Source organism: Pyxicephalus adspersus, chromosome 5 (assembly GCF_032062135.1).
Source record: "Pyxicephalus adspersus chromosome 5, UCB_Pads_2.0, whole genome shotgun sequence".
Classification (NCBI taxonomy): domain Eukaryota; kingdom Metazoa; phylum Chordata; class Amphibia; order Anura; family Pyxicephalidae; genus Pyxicephalus; species Pyxicephalus adspersus.
Genome location: NC_092862.1, coordinates 115744167 through 115761611, shown reverse-complemented (window position 1 = coordinate 115761611; position 17445 = coordinate 115744167). Strand labels below are relative to the sequence as shown.

The 17445-nt window shown below is 36.0% G+C and overlaps 1 protein-coding gene across 1 annotated transcript in view; it reads right to left on the bottom strand.

Moving 5' to 3' along the window:
* Positions 1 to 615: 615 nt before the first annotated feature.
* Positions 616 to 17445, bottom strand: part of AHR (aryl hydrocarbon receptor) — an 82394-nt gene continuing 65564 nt past the window's right edge. Inside the window, exons 5-11 of the mRNA XM_072412532.1 lie at positions 15631 to 15754; positions 12545 to 12675; positions 11773 to 11975; positions 10413 to 10522; positions 9742 to 9883; positions 6895 to 8131; positions 616 to 3623 (exon numbers count right to left, since the gene is read on the bottom strand). Of these exons, the coding sequence (XP_072268633.1) occupies positions 3465 to 3623; positions 6895 to 8131; positions 9742 to 9883; positions 10413 to 10522; positions 11773 to 11975; positions 12545 to 12675; positions 15631 to 15754 (2106 nt within the window). The 3' untranslated portion in view covers positions 616 to 3464. The remainder of the gene's footprint in view (positions 3624 to 6894; positions 8132 to 9741; positions 9884 to 10412; positions 10523 to 11772; positions 11976 to 12544; positions 12676 to 15630; positions 15755 to 17445) is intronic.

Below are 17445 nucleotides of genomic sequence, written 5' to 3'. Positions count from 1 at the left end.
TTTTCAACATAATTATTTCCAACATGTGTATAAGCAGCAAATGAAGTAAGAACTGAACTGTATACTTATACTAGTAATTTAGAAAATTTTAAAACCACTAGATGAGCATCACAGCCAAGCAACCTGAAAATCTTTAACATCAAAAATGCATTTGCTATTTAGGACAAAAATGTATAGGCACTCCACAGGCTAGGGACCTTGGTGCAAGGTTTAGGTATAAAGTATACACATTTCATCACAAATCTTAAAATAAGATAGTGGGTGGGGAACAGGAATGATTTGCATGACTCCACCTACTATCCTGATATGAGGAATAATCTTCTTATTTTCTGATTGAGTCATGTGAATTCTTTCTGTTCTAAGAAGGCTTTGCTGTGCTTTGTACTGATTTGGTTGCAGTACTTTTTGATTTTTTAGTCACTTTTATTTAATACCCTGTATAGATTTGTGCTAGCTTATGTTCCCAAGCTTTATTTATTAAAATCCATGGTTTCCATACACTGAAACCCCTGACACCGCTGTGTTCAGTTTTGCTTTTGAATTACAAGAAAACTACAACTCTCAGAATCATTTTACAAGGACACTGATGTCAGTTTCACAACACACACACACTAATCACTTTAACATATACATTTTATTATTATTTCAACATTTTGCACCAAACATTGGTGCATCTACAATTCAAATAATCTTTACAGATAAAAAAAAAATACAAAGCTGTATTCTTTTAAAAATTTGTTTTTTTTAAACCTTTGTGAAAGACAGGACTTATGAAAAACAATCAAAAATAACATTGTGTTTAGAGAAGTCTTGACCCCACAATAGGTCTCTGAAACAATACATGAACATATATTTGTGTTTATGTTTTACATCTTACTTAAAAAAAAAATACAATTCAGCAGGTATAATAACATGTAACAACACGCTGGTTATGCTCCACATCAAAGCAGCCTTCACTGTGTTTTTTTTTTTCCTTTTTTTTTCTATTTTTGTTTAGGACTCACCTTTTTTTTACTTAGTTAAATAAGGACATTTTGAAGTGTCTACACCACCTACACACAATGGAGCAAACAATCTGCTGGGTAAAAACTAATCCAATCCTATTACTTTCACTAGGAACCACGTCAGCCATGCTAATGTCACAGGCTGCTGTTTATTTGTTACCCCCATGAAGTGTTTGCCTTCATTGCATATAAGGAACATCTACACTTTAAAACATCTGAAGTGCTAGCAAACTGTGTATTTTGAAAATGCCAAAAAGTTAAATGCAAACATTTAGTACTATGTACAAGAAACTGTAGGATGAAGTCTTGATTTTATTTTGTTTTCTATATTTTTATATTATAAAAACAACAACAAAAGTCTTGCATTTGGGCATTTTAGTGTAACAGGCCTAGGACAAAGCTACGCTCATCTTAATAAAACTCTCATGACAAACATCAACAAACAGTGCTGGAAACAAAACTGAACTGAAGCTTGGAAGATTATGCATACTATATGCAATCAGGAATCCTTCATTCCAAGCAAGCATGGACTCCAAATAAGTGCAATTCTAGAGAAGGTTGTCTTAAATTTCCACAACAGATTGCTGCTTTCAAAAAAAAAAAAAACTAAAACAAGAACAAAATACAGATTTTACTTTCATTCTTTACACTCTAACAAAAAAAAAAAGTCAATACTGTTTCATTTTTCTACTGTACAAGCAAACCCTAATGCATATACTGTCCTTGTTGTCCGGACAGGTTGACATGTTGAAAAACATTGCATAGAGTCATAGATAGAGATATAAAATAAAAAAACAATATGAAAAAAAACAAAACAAAAAAAAAACAAGATAAGGCACATGTTGTTTTCCTAGTGCTTGGAAAGATTGTCACTGATCTATGTAATGTTTGGCTTTCCAAGCTGACAAGGAGAAACAAGCAAGTACAATAATAACATATTACAAAACTTTTCTTCCTGGCGCAAGATGTTTTACGTTAAACCTTGCGTTGGCAAAGGTGGCTAAAGGAGCACAATTTATAGGTGAGGGGAAGTTTCACTTAGGATAGGTTATATTAAAACATTTACAATTTGAGGTTTATATTTTTGATGAATTCAATAGTCAATGCAATGGTCAATGGGATATATATATATTTGAATAGGGTAAACAGGTTGTGAAGAATTCTCCAGCTTGGGATTGTCTGTCTGTTGATAAATTAAGACAATTAAAAAACAAGTCACTTTGAAGAGACACATGGGGGACATTTATATATTCAGTGCAATAAGAAAACTGGACCTTATCCGGGCTATGTGTGTTTATGTCCCCTGACAAGAATGCATTTATTATACTCAGATGTTGTTTTACCTTTTAACCCACATTACTCCACAATGAAGAGCTCCACATTTTTTCAATGTTGTAAAATTATCTTGGCTGCCATTATTCCTCTGAAAATGCTAGTTCCTTGGCTATCCCGGACTTCAACACTGTCTTATCACTAATCAGCCATCATGTGAAGTCACATACTTTGTGATCAGAAAGTAATAAAGGCAGATGGTTAGAATGACAGCTAAGGACGTATCATCTGCAAAAGCAATATAAGTCTATGTTTTTCCATGATAATTTTACTTTAAACTTTGGCAAATTTCATAAATGGCCACAAAGGTATTAACTTGTGCACTGTCAAAAACTGTTAACATTTTATGACCAAATTGTTAACTAGCTGCATACATCTCAATGCCGGGCCTACTTTCTGAATTGGTTGATTTAATATCATTATGAAATTGATGCAGAATGGGTTTTTAATGAGTTACAACAATTTCAAAGGGCTTAGGGACATTTAAATGTAGCTTCAAGACACTTTAATATGTGTAGCTATAAAGCCACATTTTGATGTGCAGAAGTTCATGGGTGAGGACAAATATGCACACTGAAAAATAACTTAAGGTTGACCACTGAACCCTAAACAGTGAACAGAACTTAAATTTTAAGTGCCTTTGTTACACATATGATTTTCCTAATGGAATTCATAAAATTTATAAAGGTAAGTAAATTTTATATAAAATTATATATCATGCCATTGTACTCAAAGGGTTTAAGTGCTCTATTAAGAAACATTTTGATTGTACAGCAGTGAAGAGGTAAATAAAATTTTGCCTTATCTTGTTGATGATGTTATATCTTACAGAACTGGATAGCAAAAATATGATGACTTAAAATTTCACTGAAAATAACATGAACTTTGAATAATAATGGGAAAAGCAGAGCCATTCTGCTTAATTCCATAATATGCTCTCTTTCTACTTCCACGTATGGCCTGGCCAGCCCTGTCCAATGTGTAAGCCACTGGCGGCCTACAAAGTGCAAATAGCCAAATAAACTCTTTATGATGTAATGTGGCTTTTAAAGCATGTTCAGCATTGTCTTTTTTTTTTTTGAGGCCAACAGGAGCACACTTTAACAGTATGCACAGATGCTGTTCTCCTCACATAAATCCACTTGACGGCAAGTCTGGGAAAAGCTTGGAGCTTGCAGGAAGATGATGTGATGGTAAATGTGGAGCAGCTTGGGTGCTGTTTACCATTTCCAAAGGTGCTGCATATGTTTCATTCAGGTTTCCTCCAACAAAACCATTTTGTAACTGCTGTAGAAAGAAAAAAAAAGGTAAACACATATTAATATGCATGATATACAACAAATAAAAGCACACAGTCTTTCATTTGGAAAAAGGGCAAATCAATTAGCAGATATAAAAAAAGACTGATGTTGTAATAATGTAAAGAAGAATATATAAGAATCGCTACACAGGGGAATCCGTATGTGTGTTTAATTGAAAGGAACGGAGTAGTCTCCATACATTCAACTACTTTAATCAGTGAAATAAAATTATCCTCACTGGAAGACATAATTCATATTAAGGGATCGTTCAGCTTTTATAAACTTTTAAATGTATCTAAACAAAAATGTAAAAGATTTTTCTTTAACTTTTACTTGTTGACCCTACTAAAAAAAATCTTTTCTAGGGTGACAATGCCTGCTTAGAACACTTTATGGACAAGAAGTGTTGTCACCCTAAGTATATGGTAGAATATGTGTTTTGCAGGACAACAAAAACTTCTAGCTATATGAATAGCTCTCCTATCGCTCACCATAGTTTCTTACTACAGAATGTACTAGCTGAAGGGTGGACTCACAGCCAGAGCTGTGGAGTCAGAGTAATTTTGAGGTTTCGGGAGTCAGTAAACAAAATCTAATGACTACTATCAAATGTAAGTTGTTCTGAAAACATACAGTATGTAGAAATGTCCCACTGCTGTTTTAATTAAGCCCACTGTGGAGTTGTCACTAGTATAAAGCTCATCTGAGTTATTCTGCAGCCTAACATTTATACATCTTGTAACCCTGGATTATACTCTGCTCATAAAAAATAATAATTTGATAGGATTATGAAATTTTTGCTTAGTGTTTAAATAATTTAATCAGGGTTATTCAGTAAGATTGCATTCTACATATATACATCCCCTGCACACTGAGAGTGTTGTGAGAAAGTGGTTTATCACCCCATTCCTGCTTCAGAAAGCTGTCTGCACTATTTATTTTTGTTTATCAATTAGTGGACAGCTACATGCCAAGTTTATTTAACATTTATCCTGTTTTAGGTTTTTATTTTTTTTTGTTTATGTAGTGTTTTAATTGATAGTTTTAAACCAGCAAAGGATGTAGTTTTTTTTTTTTTGAACAAGTAAAGTTGTTCCTGATCCTCATGGTATCTGCAAGTACCTCCTGGCAGGTATAGCCTCACGTCTTCATATAACTTAAAAATGGCTGAGCTTAGGCAGTGATGAAATGCTGTGTATGTTGAGTTTCAATCAACATGGAACATTAGCATACATCACCATATTTAAATTGGAGTCGTTGGTAACATTAAATGGAGTAGCAGTCAAAGGGTTTTTGTACCGACTCCACAACCCTGCTCACAGCGATTGACAAAGGAAACTATCAAAAAATATTTTATTAAATAATTTTTTTTATATTTTTGCCAGTGTTCTGAGACATTTAAAATGGCATTATCTCTAGCTGTTCCTTGCTATATAGATATAAAATACATTCAAAAGAAGCAAAGTTACCATCATAGAACTTGGTAAAGATAGCAATTTGCAAGCACCTCTTTTTTTGACTTGTTGACTTGTTGACATGTTGACTTGTTTAAAATCTAAGCAACAAAGTAATCTAAAATTCTAAGAGACTATGGTATGAAATATGTATTAGTAGAAGTTACCTTCAGTGTAAACCTTGAGTAAAAATTTTGAAGATTCAGACAATCAAATGTATATGAAAAATGTCAAGATGAGAACAAGTCAGTTTTTGGATTTTGGTCACTTTCCGTACATTAGACAATGGTTACCAGAATGAACAAAGAGGTAAATCTTCAAAGCAGGTACATAGGCAGCAATAACACATGGCCGGGGCTCTAATCATTCCTTCCATTACTACTTTGTGGTCATCCTTTGCTCAATTAGAATGTGTTTAGCACAGAACCAAGCTGCCCAAGTCTCCAAAGATCATACATGTCCCTTATCCAGTGCTGAAATCAACAGCATTGCTCAGGAAGCATGATCACTGGGGAAGGGATGCATCAGGTCACAGGAATTGTACAGAGCAGAAATCTGAAACTAACAGCAGACAGTGTTTGAACTCATGCTGCAGTACAAAGAAAAAAGTGAATTATTTTATTACTGCATAGGCAGAATAAATATGAAAGCTTCTTCTGGGCTTTAACCCAAAAAGACATTACAGCATGTCATGCTTAAAGTATTTTACAATACTTTCAAAACCCTTTTAAACTGTTTTAGTAATTATGGGGCTTACATAAATTATTACTAATGATTTATATATTACCATCTTCTGTATACATATGTCTGTATTATGCCCATTACAAAAAGGCCAGAAATCTATTTGGTTGCTGACAAATCTACAACATAGCACTTTTTAGCTAAAAGTCCAAAAGTGGGAAGCAAGCGTGTTCACCATACATACATACACAAGAATTTTATGCACACAAAAAAAGTTACAACTGACATAAAACCAGTCGGCATCTACAGTTATCTATATTTAGCCACACAATGAAAAAGCACCACCATAAAACAATAATAAACATGAATGTTTCAATCTTCCCCCACACTTGATGTGTGTCCCTGTTGGGGAGATTTCCCTTCACTTTCTGTCCTGATGACAACATTGTTACCAGGTAATTCTTTTTAATAAAAACTAAGCAGATGTTTTATCTATTTCCCACTTTATCCAAAATGTAAAAAAAAAATAGCCTGAGTTACAGTATAGTAATTGGTGCTGTCTGACATTTTAGAAAAATATAGGAAAACAAACATTACTCATTTAGATATTGATTTTTTAATATAGTGATAGAACATTACTTGGGTAAGAGATCTCTTTGCCTACTGGTGTGCCACTCCACTGCACGCCTTCCCTCTGCTCTCACAAGCTAAAGTAAATCAACAAGGAAGTAGTCCCCAATAGCAAGCTGCCAAAGGGAATGCTTCTTCTTTACAAAAACACAGTTCTGCTGGATGTGATTGTACAAAGTGAGGAGCACGTCCACTGTTTGTAGGCAGAATTGAGTGGTGCTCAGTCTGGATAGTCATGAACCTTTTGATTAGTGTATAGTCAATATTAAAATCACTGCACACATACAGAACCATTTTTTACGTACAGCAAGGGGCCTAAGCCTGACTGGATACAAAGTAACCAAATAAAACATGACTGGGTAGTTTAGGCAGAACTTATTTGACAAATTAAGGAGAGGCACATGAAATGCAGATTGCATGGACCGAAAATATAATTCATAGTTTTTTTTTTCATAAAGTGAAGACTGTATAAAATGTATGAAAACCACTTACTTTGTTTATTAATTGCTGCTGTGCTGGCATGACAGCATTATATTGCATCTGATTCATACAGGATGGCTGGGGTTCCTGGAGGCACTGATACATGGATACAGCACCGGAGTAACAAGGCTGGGCATTTATTATAACGGTTTGGGCATTTACACCACAGTCTTGCATTTCAGGAGTTTGTGATAAACATTCCATTAGCCCATCCAAGTTTGCAGGCACAGAATACACTGTCTGCTCCACATTTCCAAGATCAAAGTCCATCTGTGTAACATTTGATGGCAGTGGCACTGAGGGCATTGTCTCCTGATAAGGCATATATTCCTGCTTGCAAGCAAATGGAGCACTGGTGAGTTCAGATTTATAAAAGTCTGGGACAACATTATTGATGCTGGCTGGTTGATCCCTATAAGTTAGCGGGACACCAGTTACAGAATTCCAGTTCGTTAGAACACCATTGACTTGCATGTGTTTCATTTTTTGACACAGCTGCTGTGGGATCATTTGGTTAGGCTGTTGTGGACACATTTGTGTTGTGTTTAACCTACTTTGTACTACTACATTGCTGGAATCCTGTACGCAAGGTATTTGCTGTACATTTGAGTTCATAAACATGCAGTCTGATTTTCCATTTAGGGAATCCTGCACATAATTCAAAATTTCATCTGCCACATCGATTTCCCCAATATCTGAATAATCAAATTCATTTCTGAAAAACTCTTCATCTCGCTGTATCATCTCCAGATCCTCAAAATCAATTCCTAGGCTTCTCATTATGTTGTAAAGCTCATTGTTTTTGCCTTCTAAGAAGACTTCTGCACGATCCGATGACAGTGTTGCATCCTTTCCCTGAGAAAAGGCCGCTTCTCCTTGCTTCATATTGTCATTAGCTATAGGAAGCCGATTTTCTTGCCAACCACTGGGAAGGCCGTTGCTCAGCTCATTTCTAGCATCTTTGTAAAAGTTGTCAAAAGAGAAGGTGTTTGGAGCCGGATGACAAATGTACACAGACTCATCCTGTCTAAGCATGGCACCCAGAAGGGAGGCAGGATTGACAGGTGCCTCATTTGTTGCTGCTTTGGAAGAAGAGTTTTTACTTGAAGAACTTTTAGGTTTATTTTGTGTGGGGCCCATTACACCTTGGAAAGGAAATGAGGACTCATACAACACTGCCTCACCAGTCGCAAAAATGAAAGGCAGCTGTGAGCTTCTCTTTCTTAAGTGCTCTGCTCCTTCTTCCTCTCTGAAAACAAAAACAAACAAAAATTATGAGGGACTGAATTTATGTAATGCATTTTTAAAAAAATGTGCCTATAGCAAATCTTTGGCTACATGTTGTTTATGGAAGACCATTAGACTTGGATGTATACAACTTTTCAGTGTTGATATGCATATAAAATATGGGTAACTCATGGGTATGAGCAAACCACAAGATAGCTATACAAACTTTGGTTTATTTAAATGTAAATTGGTTGCAAAAGTGGTCTTTTCCTGCAAGTGTCGTAAAATATCACTACTAAGTGTGGCTTTAATGTTCAATCATTAAATAAAAAAAAAATGTTCATCATTAAAAAAAACACCATAATTTACACAGCTCCCAAACTGATGACATGTTGATGTGTAAATGTTTTCTAAGGTTAATTGCTCTGGGCAGGGTGGTTTAGTGCTTAAATTACACTAACTGCCTGAAAGAGGAACTACAAGCTGTGTTCACATCTCAAGTGGGTGTGACCGTAAAAGAAATCAATGCTAATATCTTCTTCACTTGTAGAGAGTCAATGCATGCAAAATGTCATGTATATTTACCCAGATATAGAAAGGGAAAAGGATTTCATGTAATATGTTTGGCAGTTCTAATATAAATACCTAAATACCTAATATATAAATAATAATGTACTAGGCACCTCCCAGTCAGGAACTTTCACATTGTACCAGCTCCCTCAAATCACTGGGTGCTCTGGTACACGGTTTTCATAAGCCCCACCCCTCATACTCTTCCCTATCAGCTACTACTGTAAAGAGCCTTCCCACAGATACATAGAGGTGATGACAAGGAAAGAATTGTAACCAAGACCAAAATTACATGCTGAGCACCCTGTCGATTGGGAAACCAAGGGTAGGTACATACTGTGAAATCTGACAGGACAGGCACCCTTACCATACTAATGAAAGAATACTACCTTCAACAATAAAAAGTTAAAAAATAAAAAAGGGTTGAAAAAAACAGAAGTTTTTTCAAGATTACAACTGCAAAAATCCAGTACAGCCTTTTAAATATACTTGTCAGTTGAATGGTGTAAGATCTGCAGGTAATATTACCAACAAAGGGACAGCATGAGAATGGGTAACGGTTGACTGCAAAGCATTATTAATAGCCTAGTATTGTCTAAAGTATTTGCTAATTTGGTATTTGTTCTTTCAAATTGCTTAATTTCTGATGATTTATTAACTGTTCCCCTTTCAGCATAGATAGAAAAAACATATCTGTACATTTATTGCTTCTAACACTGGTCACATTATAGATAAAAGAACCTGCAATGCCTTGCGTCATGTTGATATGAAAGAACACTCTTTGCACTTAATCAGTAGATGCAAAGATAAAATAATAATGGGCAATAATGTATAAAAATATATATTTTTACTGTAGCCAGATGCATGCAGGATGGCTTTCCACTCATCTGTAGCACACTGTTATGGTTGGTGTTTACTGAATGATATGACGACAGGTAACTTCAATTAGGCATCACTTATTAGTCTAGTAATGATGTCTAACAAGTGCTTTCAACTATTAGCCCACAGGCCTGCCGATACCCCATACCAACACTATCCCAATATCCTAAAAATAAAACTTACGTAAGAGGTCTTTGTGTTGCAATGATGTAATCAGGTCGTCCATTTTTATAAACGAGACGAGCATTTGCTTGTACCCAGGCCCATCCATTATTTTTTGTAAGAAGCCTGAACACAGTCATACCACTCTCTCCAGTCTTGATCACTGCAAATAAAGAAATTAACTGCACTGTTAATTAAAGCTAAAAAAAAAAGTCTGCATTGAGAAAAACCTATCCAGCTACAAAAGTGAAAGTAACAGTACATTCCATATTTATGAACAAAACATGACAAGGAAAAAACTATTTTCACCTTCCACTGACTAATCTTGAATTTTTTCACAGAACACAAAATATTATTTCTGTATTATCTTTAGGAACACACACTACATCTCCTCCCTGATAACGTTCTTAGTTGTCAATATCAACACTTCTTATTAACCTATCCTGTGTTGACACAGTTTTGTCTCTGTTGCAAACAGCTACATTTTACAAGTCATGCAAAGCTTATAATTCCAATAACACGATACAATAATGCCCTAAGCATACAGCTAAAATGTTACACTAAAACAAAATTTTAAAATAACCTTTTAAAAACCTAACACTCCTGTGTTCTCTGAAAACAAACACCTTAATTTTGTGGCAATAGCTTAAATAGCTGTAAAAAAATTAAGTCACTAATTTTCAGTGTCTTACTTCGAACATGATTCTCTGCACAATACAGCATATCCGCAGCATGAATGAACTGATATCCAGTTCCTCTAATGCATAGCTCTGATTCTGTGTATCCCAGCACCATACTTCCTCTGTAAATAAAATAGAAAAAATGTTAACAATCCCAAATAACTAAAGACAAAAAAATGAAGTGCTTTTTTTCAAAAGTAATGAGTGATTATAGGACATAATTAAAACAAATAAATGTACAAAACAAAGAAAGGTGGTAAAACTAATACAAAAACAACAACACTTTAACCCCCACTAGTGTTCTAATTTCGTCCGTATTTTCATGCAAAAAGCGTTACATTTTTTTGCATGGCAATTTATTTTGGATTGTAGGTTCTAATTCACCGAATTATCGTATAACTCACCAAAATATGTCCAAAAATTTTCAAATTTAATAAATAAATTTTTTTTATTTAAAACATTAAAAAAAAAAAAAAAAAAAAAAAAAAAAAAAACAGTGAAACCTGTAATATAACTGTACAGTAGTATACTGTACAATATATATATATATATATAAATATATATATATATATATATATATATATTAAATATAAGGATTTATTTGTATTGGACCCAATATAGGTATTCTGTATTGAATTCAATACAAAATTATTTAAATTTCCCTCCAGGTCTCCCGCACAAACCGACGCATGCACCGACATCACCGGGAAACCCCAGAGAACGTCTCTGCAGTCGCCGGCTGAAGACTGAAAGAATAGGAGGTGTCCCGAGAACCTGCAGGGACGAGAAGGATGCCGGGAGACACCAAGGAAACAAGGTAAGTGGGTTTTTTATTGTCTTTTTAGCGACCACGAGTGTGACTCGAGAAAACCGCTTTTTGCATGGACAATTCACCTTGAGTCACATTTTAACACCGCTAGGGGGGTTAAAATGTGTAGCCATATAAATGTAAACATGTAATGAGATTAATTTACCTGTGTTTAATTTAGTAAATATTCTGGAATATTAGAATAGTAGAGGTCTGTGCATTCCAAGCAGACGCCCACAAAGAGTAAGGGTGAAGAAAGTCTTAGTCTCCACATGCTTTGTCCCCAACATGATGCAAATGCTTCCCAAGTCAGAATGCATTTGTAGTGCATTACCACAACACATCTGATAAACATTCAATGGACATGCTAGGATGTTTAAAGTAGTGGCAGTATCCATTGAAACTACTGAGTTACTTTTAACGGAAAGCTTTTACACTGCAGTAAGACAAAAAGCAAATTGTGTATCGTCAGTGTGTGCCACCCAAGGACAAAGTTTTATAGGCCCAGGCTAAAGAACAGAAGAGGGACAAGACACCACCAGTGTCCACACATTGGTTGCTTACTTTGCATCACACCCTGTAGGAGTGAAGTCTAGTCTGTGCTTTGTTCTGAATATAAAGTTTTTGGTTCGGATCTCCAATATGGAAGGTGGTTGCAGCGGCGTAGCCAGGCCAAAGAGTGCAAGCTGAGGGGGAATTAGCGCTCCATCTTTCCCTTTCTTGTTCTGTCCATGGAGATATTTTAGACGTCCTTGGAAATTCATAGCCTGGAGCATAACATATGAGAACATATTCACAATTACAGGAAACACTGAGAGGCTCATGAACAGTAATTCTATTTTATCCATTTCATGTGAAGCTTCAGGCAATTAAAAGTCATAGAAAATGCTCTGAAAAGCACTTTCACATATTTTTGCATACAGCGTTAAAACAACTAAAAGTTTAGCATTTTATGAGGGGAAAAAAGGGTTGTAATTTTTTGTCTTAAAAATACAAAAAAAATGTAGTTTCATTATGAGGACAGGTTGTATAAACCCTCTTTACGTTCAGGAAAAATGTGAAGACCTGCAATTCAAAGTCATATAGTGCAACAATTGGTCATCAGTCTGAATCTAAAACAGTATTTAAAACAGGTGTCAAATACAGAAGAATAAAAAAGACCATGTAATACACTCTGTACCTTAGATTTTTTTTTTTACTTTTATGTTTTCTCCAAAACACAAATTTACTAATGGAAAATCTTTACCAAAAGAAACAAATGAACTGCTTACACATTTTTATACTGAAAAGTGTTATACTATGTTGGTTTAGTGGTACAGCTGTAGAGATCACATACCAAAAATCCAGAGGAATTATCTAAAAGACATCTTAGCCTGCAGACAAAGTTCCTTTCCATGAAGGATGAATTTTCAGGTGGAAGCTGCTCAGGATTATACAAAGTCGGTATCATTGTAAATCCATTGTCACCTGGGCATAGGAAAAAAAGATCAGTATTTTATTCCTCTGATGATTAGATTTAATTAAAAAAACACAATACTTTCTCCAATGAATACCAATTCATCTAAATACTCAATAGAATATAATTTCAAGAGGATTAAAAAAAATGCTTCTGTTTATAATCCTTTTAAACCTTCTACGGGCACACCCATTCATATAAATAAATATGACTTGCTACCACTTTATAGAAGGGGATCGGGAGGAGTCACATGTAAATTAGAAGAGTTAAATCAAACACTGCACAGCTGTACCCATTGTGTAGGAAGATCTCTTGGCAACAATGCCCAGGGACAACCTGCATGGAGTTTGCAGCTTCTCCCCGTATCTGCGTGGGTTTCCTTTGGGTACTCCGGTTTCCTCCCACATTCCAAAAACATGCAGTTAGGTTAATTGGCTTCCCCAAAAATTTACCTTAGACCGTTATAAAGACATATGACGTTGGTAGGGAAGGTAAATTGTGAGCCCCTTTGAGAGACAGTTAGTGTTGCCTAATATGATAACGCTATATAAATCCTTTATAAATAATAACAACAATGGAAGCCACGCTGTGGCTGCACACCAACTATGTTTGGACAGTAATGACAAACTGTAGAGGGGAAATCGCAAAACACTGCTTATTTGTCACTCCTTCCACATCTAAATAAACCCAAACATTTTAAATTTAATACCAAGAACAATCTAATTTACTTTCATTCTAAAAAGTTTACTTTAATGAAAACCTGTAATTAATCCTTTCAACTATTGAAAGCTAAGCTTGAGGTCAAAAAAACTTACCGTATTTTTCGGACCATAAGACGCACTTTTTTTCATGGGCGGGCACAAGTGCCGCACGCTGGATCTCAGGGGAAATCAAATGAATTTTTTTTTTCTTGTTTTCCCGTGCGGAAAACCTGGTGCGTCTTATAGTCCGGAGCGTCTAATGGTCCGAAAAATACGGTATATGCAGAGACTGAATTTACCAGCAAGTGTATGTGTCAAAGAACTTGACTAGAACAAGGACAAGCTTAAACGTTTTACAGCAGGGTCTAAGAACTAGAAACATGCACAGTTGCACATTCCTAGTCAGCAACAACGCAGCAACAATAGTTTTTTATTTAGAACAGGGTATTGTGTATAGGGCATAAAAAGTATACACTGCAGACGTGAGACCGCTAAAGAAATAAAGAGGTTGTAACCTCTAGTTGCCTGGATGTTGTTCGGCATCAATGCTTTTTGAGTCAGTGACCCAAAAAGGTGTAAAGAGCAGGAGTTCTTACGTCTGTAATCTGTTCCACATCTGAGCAATTGATTCACAAATGTGCTAAGGCTAGAGGCAGCCAGCAAACTTGTATTTTCTGAAGAAAGTTAGCAATTGCAGCAAAAATTGCATTTTTAGAAAAATACAAAACATGCATGTTTAAATATTTTGGTGATGTGCAGTGAGAAATGACTAATACATCACACAGTTCCTCTGTGTTATTCAAAAACCACTACAAATTTGTACAAGCCTGACTATTAATATAGTTGTAAGAATGCAATGTCTATGACAAACAGCCATATTTGTACAGTGGATATTTTGCATCAGTTTGCATGAACTAAACTTCAACTTTTTTCTACATGCGACATGCAGACCTAAGCAAATAATTTTGTAATTTATATTTTTAAAGAACAAATATGCCTAAACAAGCCCACCACACAATTAGGAGTCATGTAGTTAGCATAAACAAGCACTACTCAGTAAAAATATTTATCCAGTTTTAATGAACTTTAAATTCTAGACCAGTGTTTCTCGACCTTTTAATCATGAGGGAAGCCTTAAAATAACTTCCAGGTGCCGGGGACACCCTGCTATATTTACTATATATTTACTTACAGCTCACAGTACATTAGCGTGGTGGTCAGTGGGAAGAATGCCTCTTACAATGCAGGCCATTGGGAAGAATGTCACCCTCCCAGATAGCCAAAAAGATCATTGGTGTCAGTAGTAACTGACTCAGGAATTACAAATTGCTTATTGTTCAAGAACCCCTAGCAACCTCTCGAGGAACTCTTGTAGAGAAACATCTGGGGCCAGCAAATTTAGTGGTCCACAAGTCCAAAAAGGTTGGCGACTACGTGTAAACAATACATACAGAAAAGGAATGTTTTTCTAGATTAACTCACCGCAGAGCCGCAAAGGATGAGTGAAAAGGCCTTATGTTTGACATGCCTCACCTAGACAGTTAGGAAAACCTGTTCTAATTACTACTGTTCTCTAAGAAGTGGTACCAGAAGTGTATAACTGCACCTGCTAGCCCTCACCTCCTCCCCACTGTATTGAAATAAATAGGTAAATCAGATCATACAGATTTAGAAAGTGCATTCACATGCTTGTGGGATTTTCTGCTTTGAGATTAGGTATTCTGATTGTGTCTGCTCATATTGTGTATTAAGGCCCTTTATGTCATTCACTCTGAGAATCAAGCTTAGCCTATGAGAGAAGTGGTGAAAGCAGGGTTTGCTCTATGAATGGAGAAGATAGACTATCATGAGTGAACATGGGTGATCCAGCAAACCTGGAATGGATCTGGTCCAAGACTAAACATTTGCCAACAGCAAATGATTATTAGGATATATATTCCAGGTTTCCTGGATCTCCCATAATAGTTTATCTTCTCCAGACTTGGAGAACTTCAATAAATCAGCCCAGATTGCACAACTAAGAGTATATAAAGAGTATAGCTAAAGTTTTGTTTTGTTACATATCATTACCCAAATGTGCACACAGTTTTTTCATGTCATAGAGCTGGTGCACAAACAACTTAGAATACTGTAAAATTAATTTTCATTAATTCTATATTTCCTTATAGCCTATCAATGTATAAATAATTATAAACCTAATGTATCGCACAGACCCATTTAAACACACAACGAAGAAACACTTAAAAGAGAGGATGCCTTTCATACTTGGGGATCCCTGGCCATCTCCTGAAGGCTGAGCGGGGTCCAATGCCCAGTGCAGCTGACGCTGAAATTCCACTCGATCTTCTGTGTGTATCAGCTCAAAAACACTTTGGTGAATTACATCAGACTAAAAGTAAACAAAGGGGGAAAAAAATAAAACATTTTAATAAATGGGTACACAAAAGAAATCTACAATAATTTGTTGGATAAATGGTTATATCACAATCACTTATTAAAGTTATACTCATTCGTGTAGGTTTGTCCAGCAGCTCTGGCACACTGAAGTTCATAGCTTTCTAATATGGACATACATCACAACATTCAGGGTAGTGAAGGGGACATCATGATTCTGAGCTTTATTTTCCATATGCAAGAGTTCAAGTAAAGTTCCAGGTACAGAACTATAGGCTTGGCATTATATTCCAACATTATATTACTTATTGCAAATATTTAGGAAAAATCTAAAATAAATACATGTAAAGTTTAGAGACTGAGAAGAGAAATAAACTGCAAGCAAAACAGTATGGAGTTTAAGGAACAATCATATTTTGAAAGTGTAACACCTAAGCATTGGATGAACTTTTTTTCTTTCTATTAAGGCAGGGAATAGGCCATATATAGGGTGAAAAAGATCACATTCAAATATCATTGATTAATTGTGTACATATTTCAATAAAAAATAAATAATTTGGTTTTTATACTGACCGTTAGATGTGTTGGATATGTGCTCATGTGACAGTGATTCGTACTTACAAACATTCACCGTCCTTATAAATCTTGTGATTAGCTACATTTTGCCAACTTTCCAAGTTTTGCAATATAAATGCAGACAAGTCTAGCTTTTTATGCTTGAACTGCCTGGGGCTGGGTGGTGTGTTCTTTAATGCTACAGCTTCCTAACTTGACCACTGAAACTTTTGGCCAACACCATCCTTATTTTGGTACATGCAACCAGTGAACCACTGCTCTCCATCACACAATGAAGAGCTGTAAAATGGCACAAAGCAGAACTTAGTTTGTATTGGAAAAAACACATAATACAAAGCCTAAATAGAAAGTTTTTTGGCATGTATATGTAATTTTATATTCAAATTCACCAATTTTACACACTTTTAAATGATGCTACAAAAATTTTAGTTATTCTTACTGGTAAGTCTACTGTCAATTAGGCTACGTACACACATCAAATTTTTCTCGCCTCATAATCGGCTCAGGGTGGATATCAGGCGAGAATCTGGCGTGTGTTTACCCTGCGTTGTTCATCGTCTGTGGATCCCTCTTGGCGGATCCACGGACCATGAACGATGAGTGAACCTAATGCAAGGGAAAGGAAAGAGAGCACAGCAGGGTTCCTCTCCGTTGCTCTCCCCCTCCCCTCTCCCAAGAGCAGAATGGTGCTGTATGTACAGCACTCATTCATGCATCGTGCGGTTTGTATACAAGAATTGCACGTGTGTACGCAGCCTAAGGTCAGGCCTGACCTACAAACTTTGAGGATACAATCAGGTCAGATAATAGTCTCATGCTACTGTCTACTTCCTCTGGGTATCACCTGAGATCCTGAGTACCCTGTTTCCCCGAATATAAGGCACTGTCTTATGATTTTTGAAATGCCAAAATAGGCCCTAGGTCAGGGGTCTGCAACCTGCGGCTCCGGAGCCACATGCGGCTCTTCAGCCTCCTTGTTGTGGCTCCCTTCGGCTGCCGTGGGGAGATCTTTGATGGGGGATCCCCTTCCTCCCAAGACACTGCGGAGGAGGGGGATTCCCTATCCGGTGTTCTAATGAAAAAAATCTACCAGTGAAATAAATCTACCAC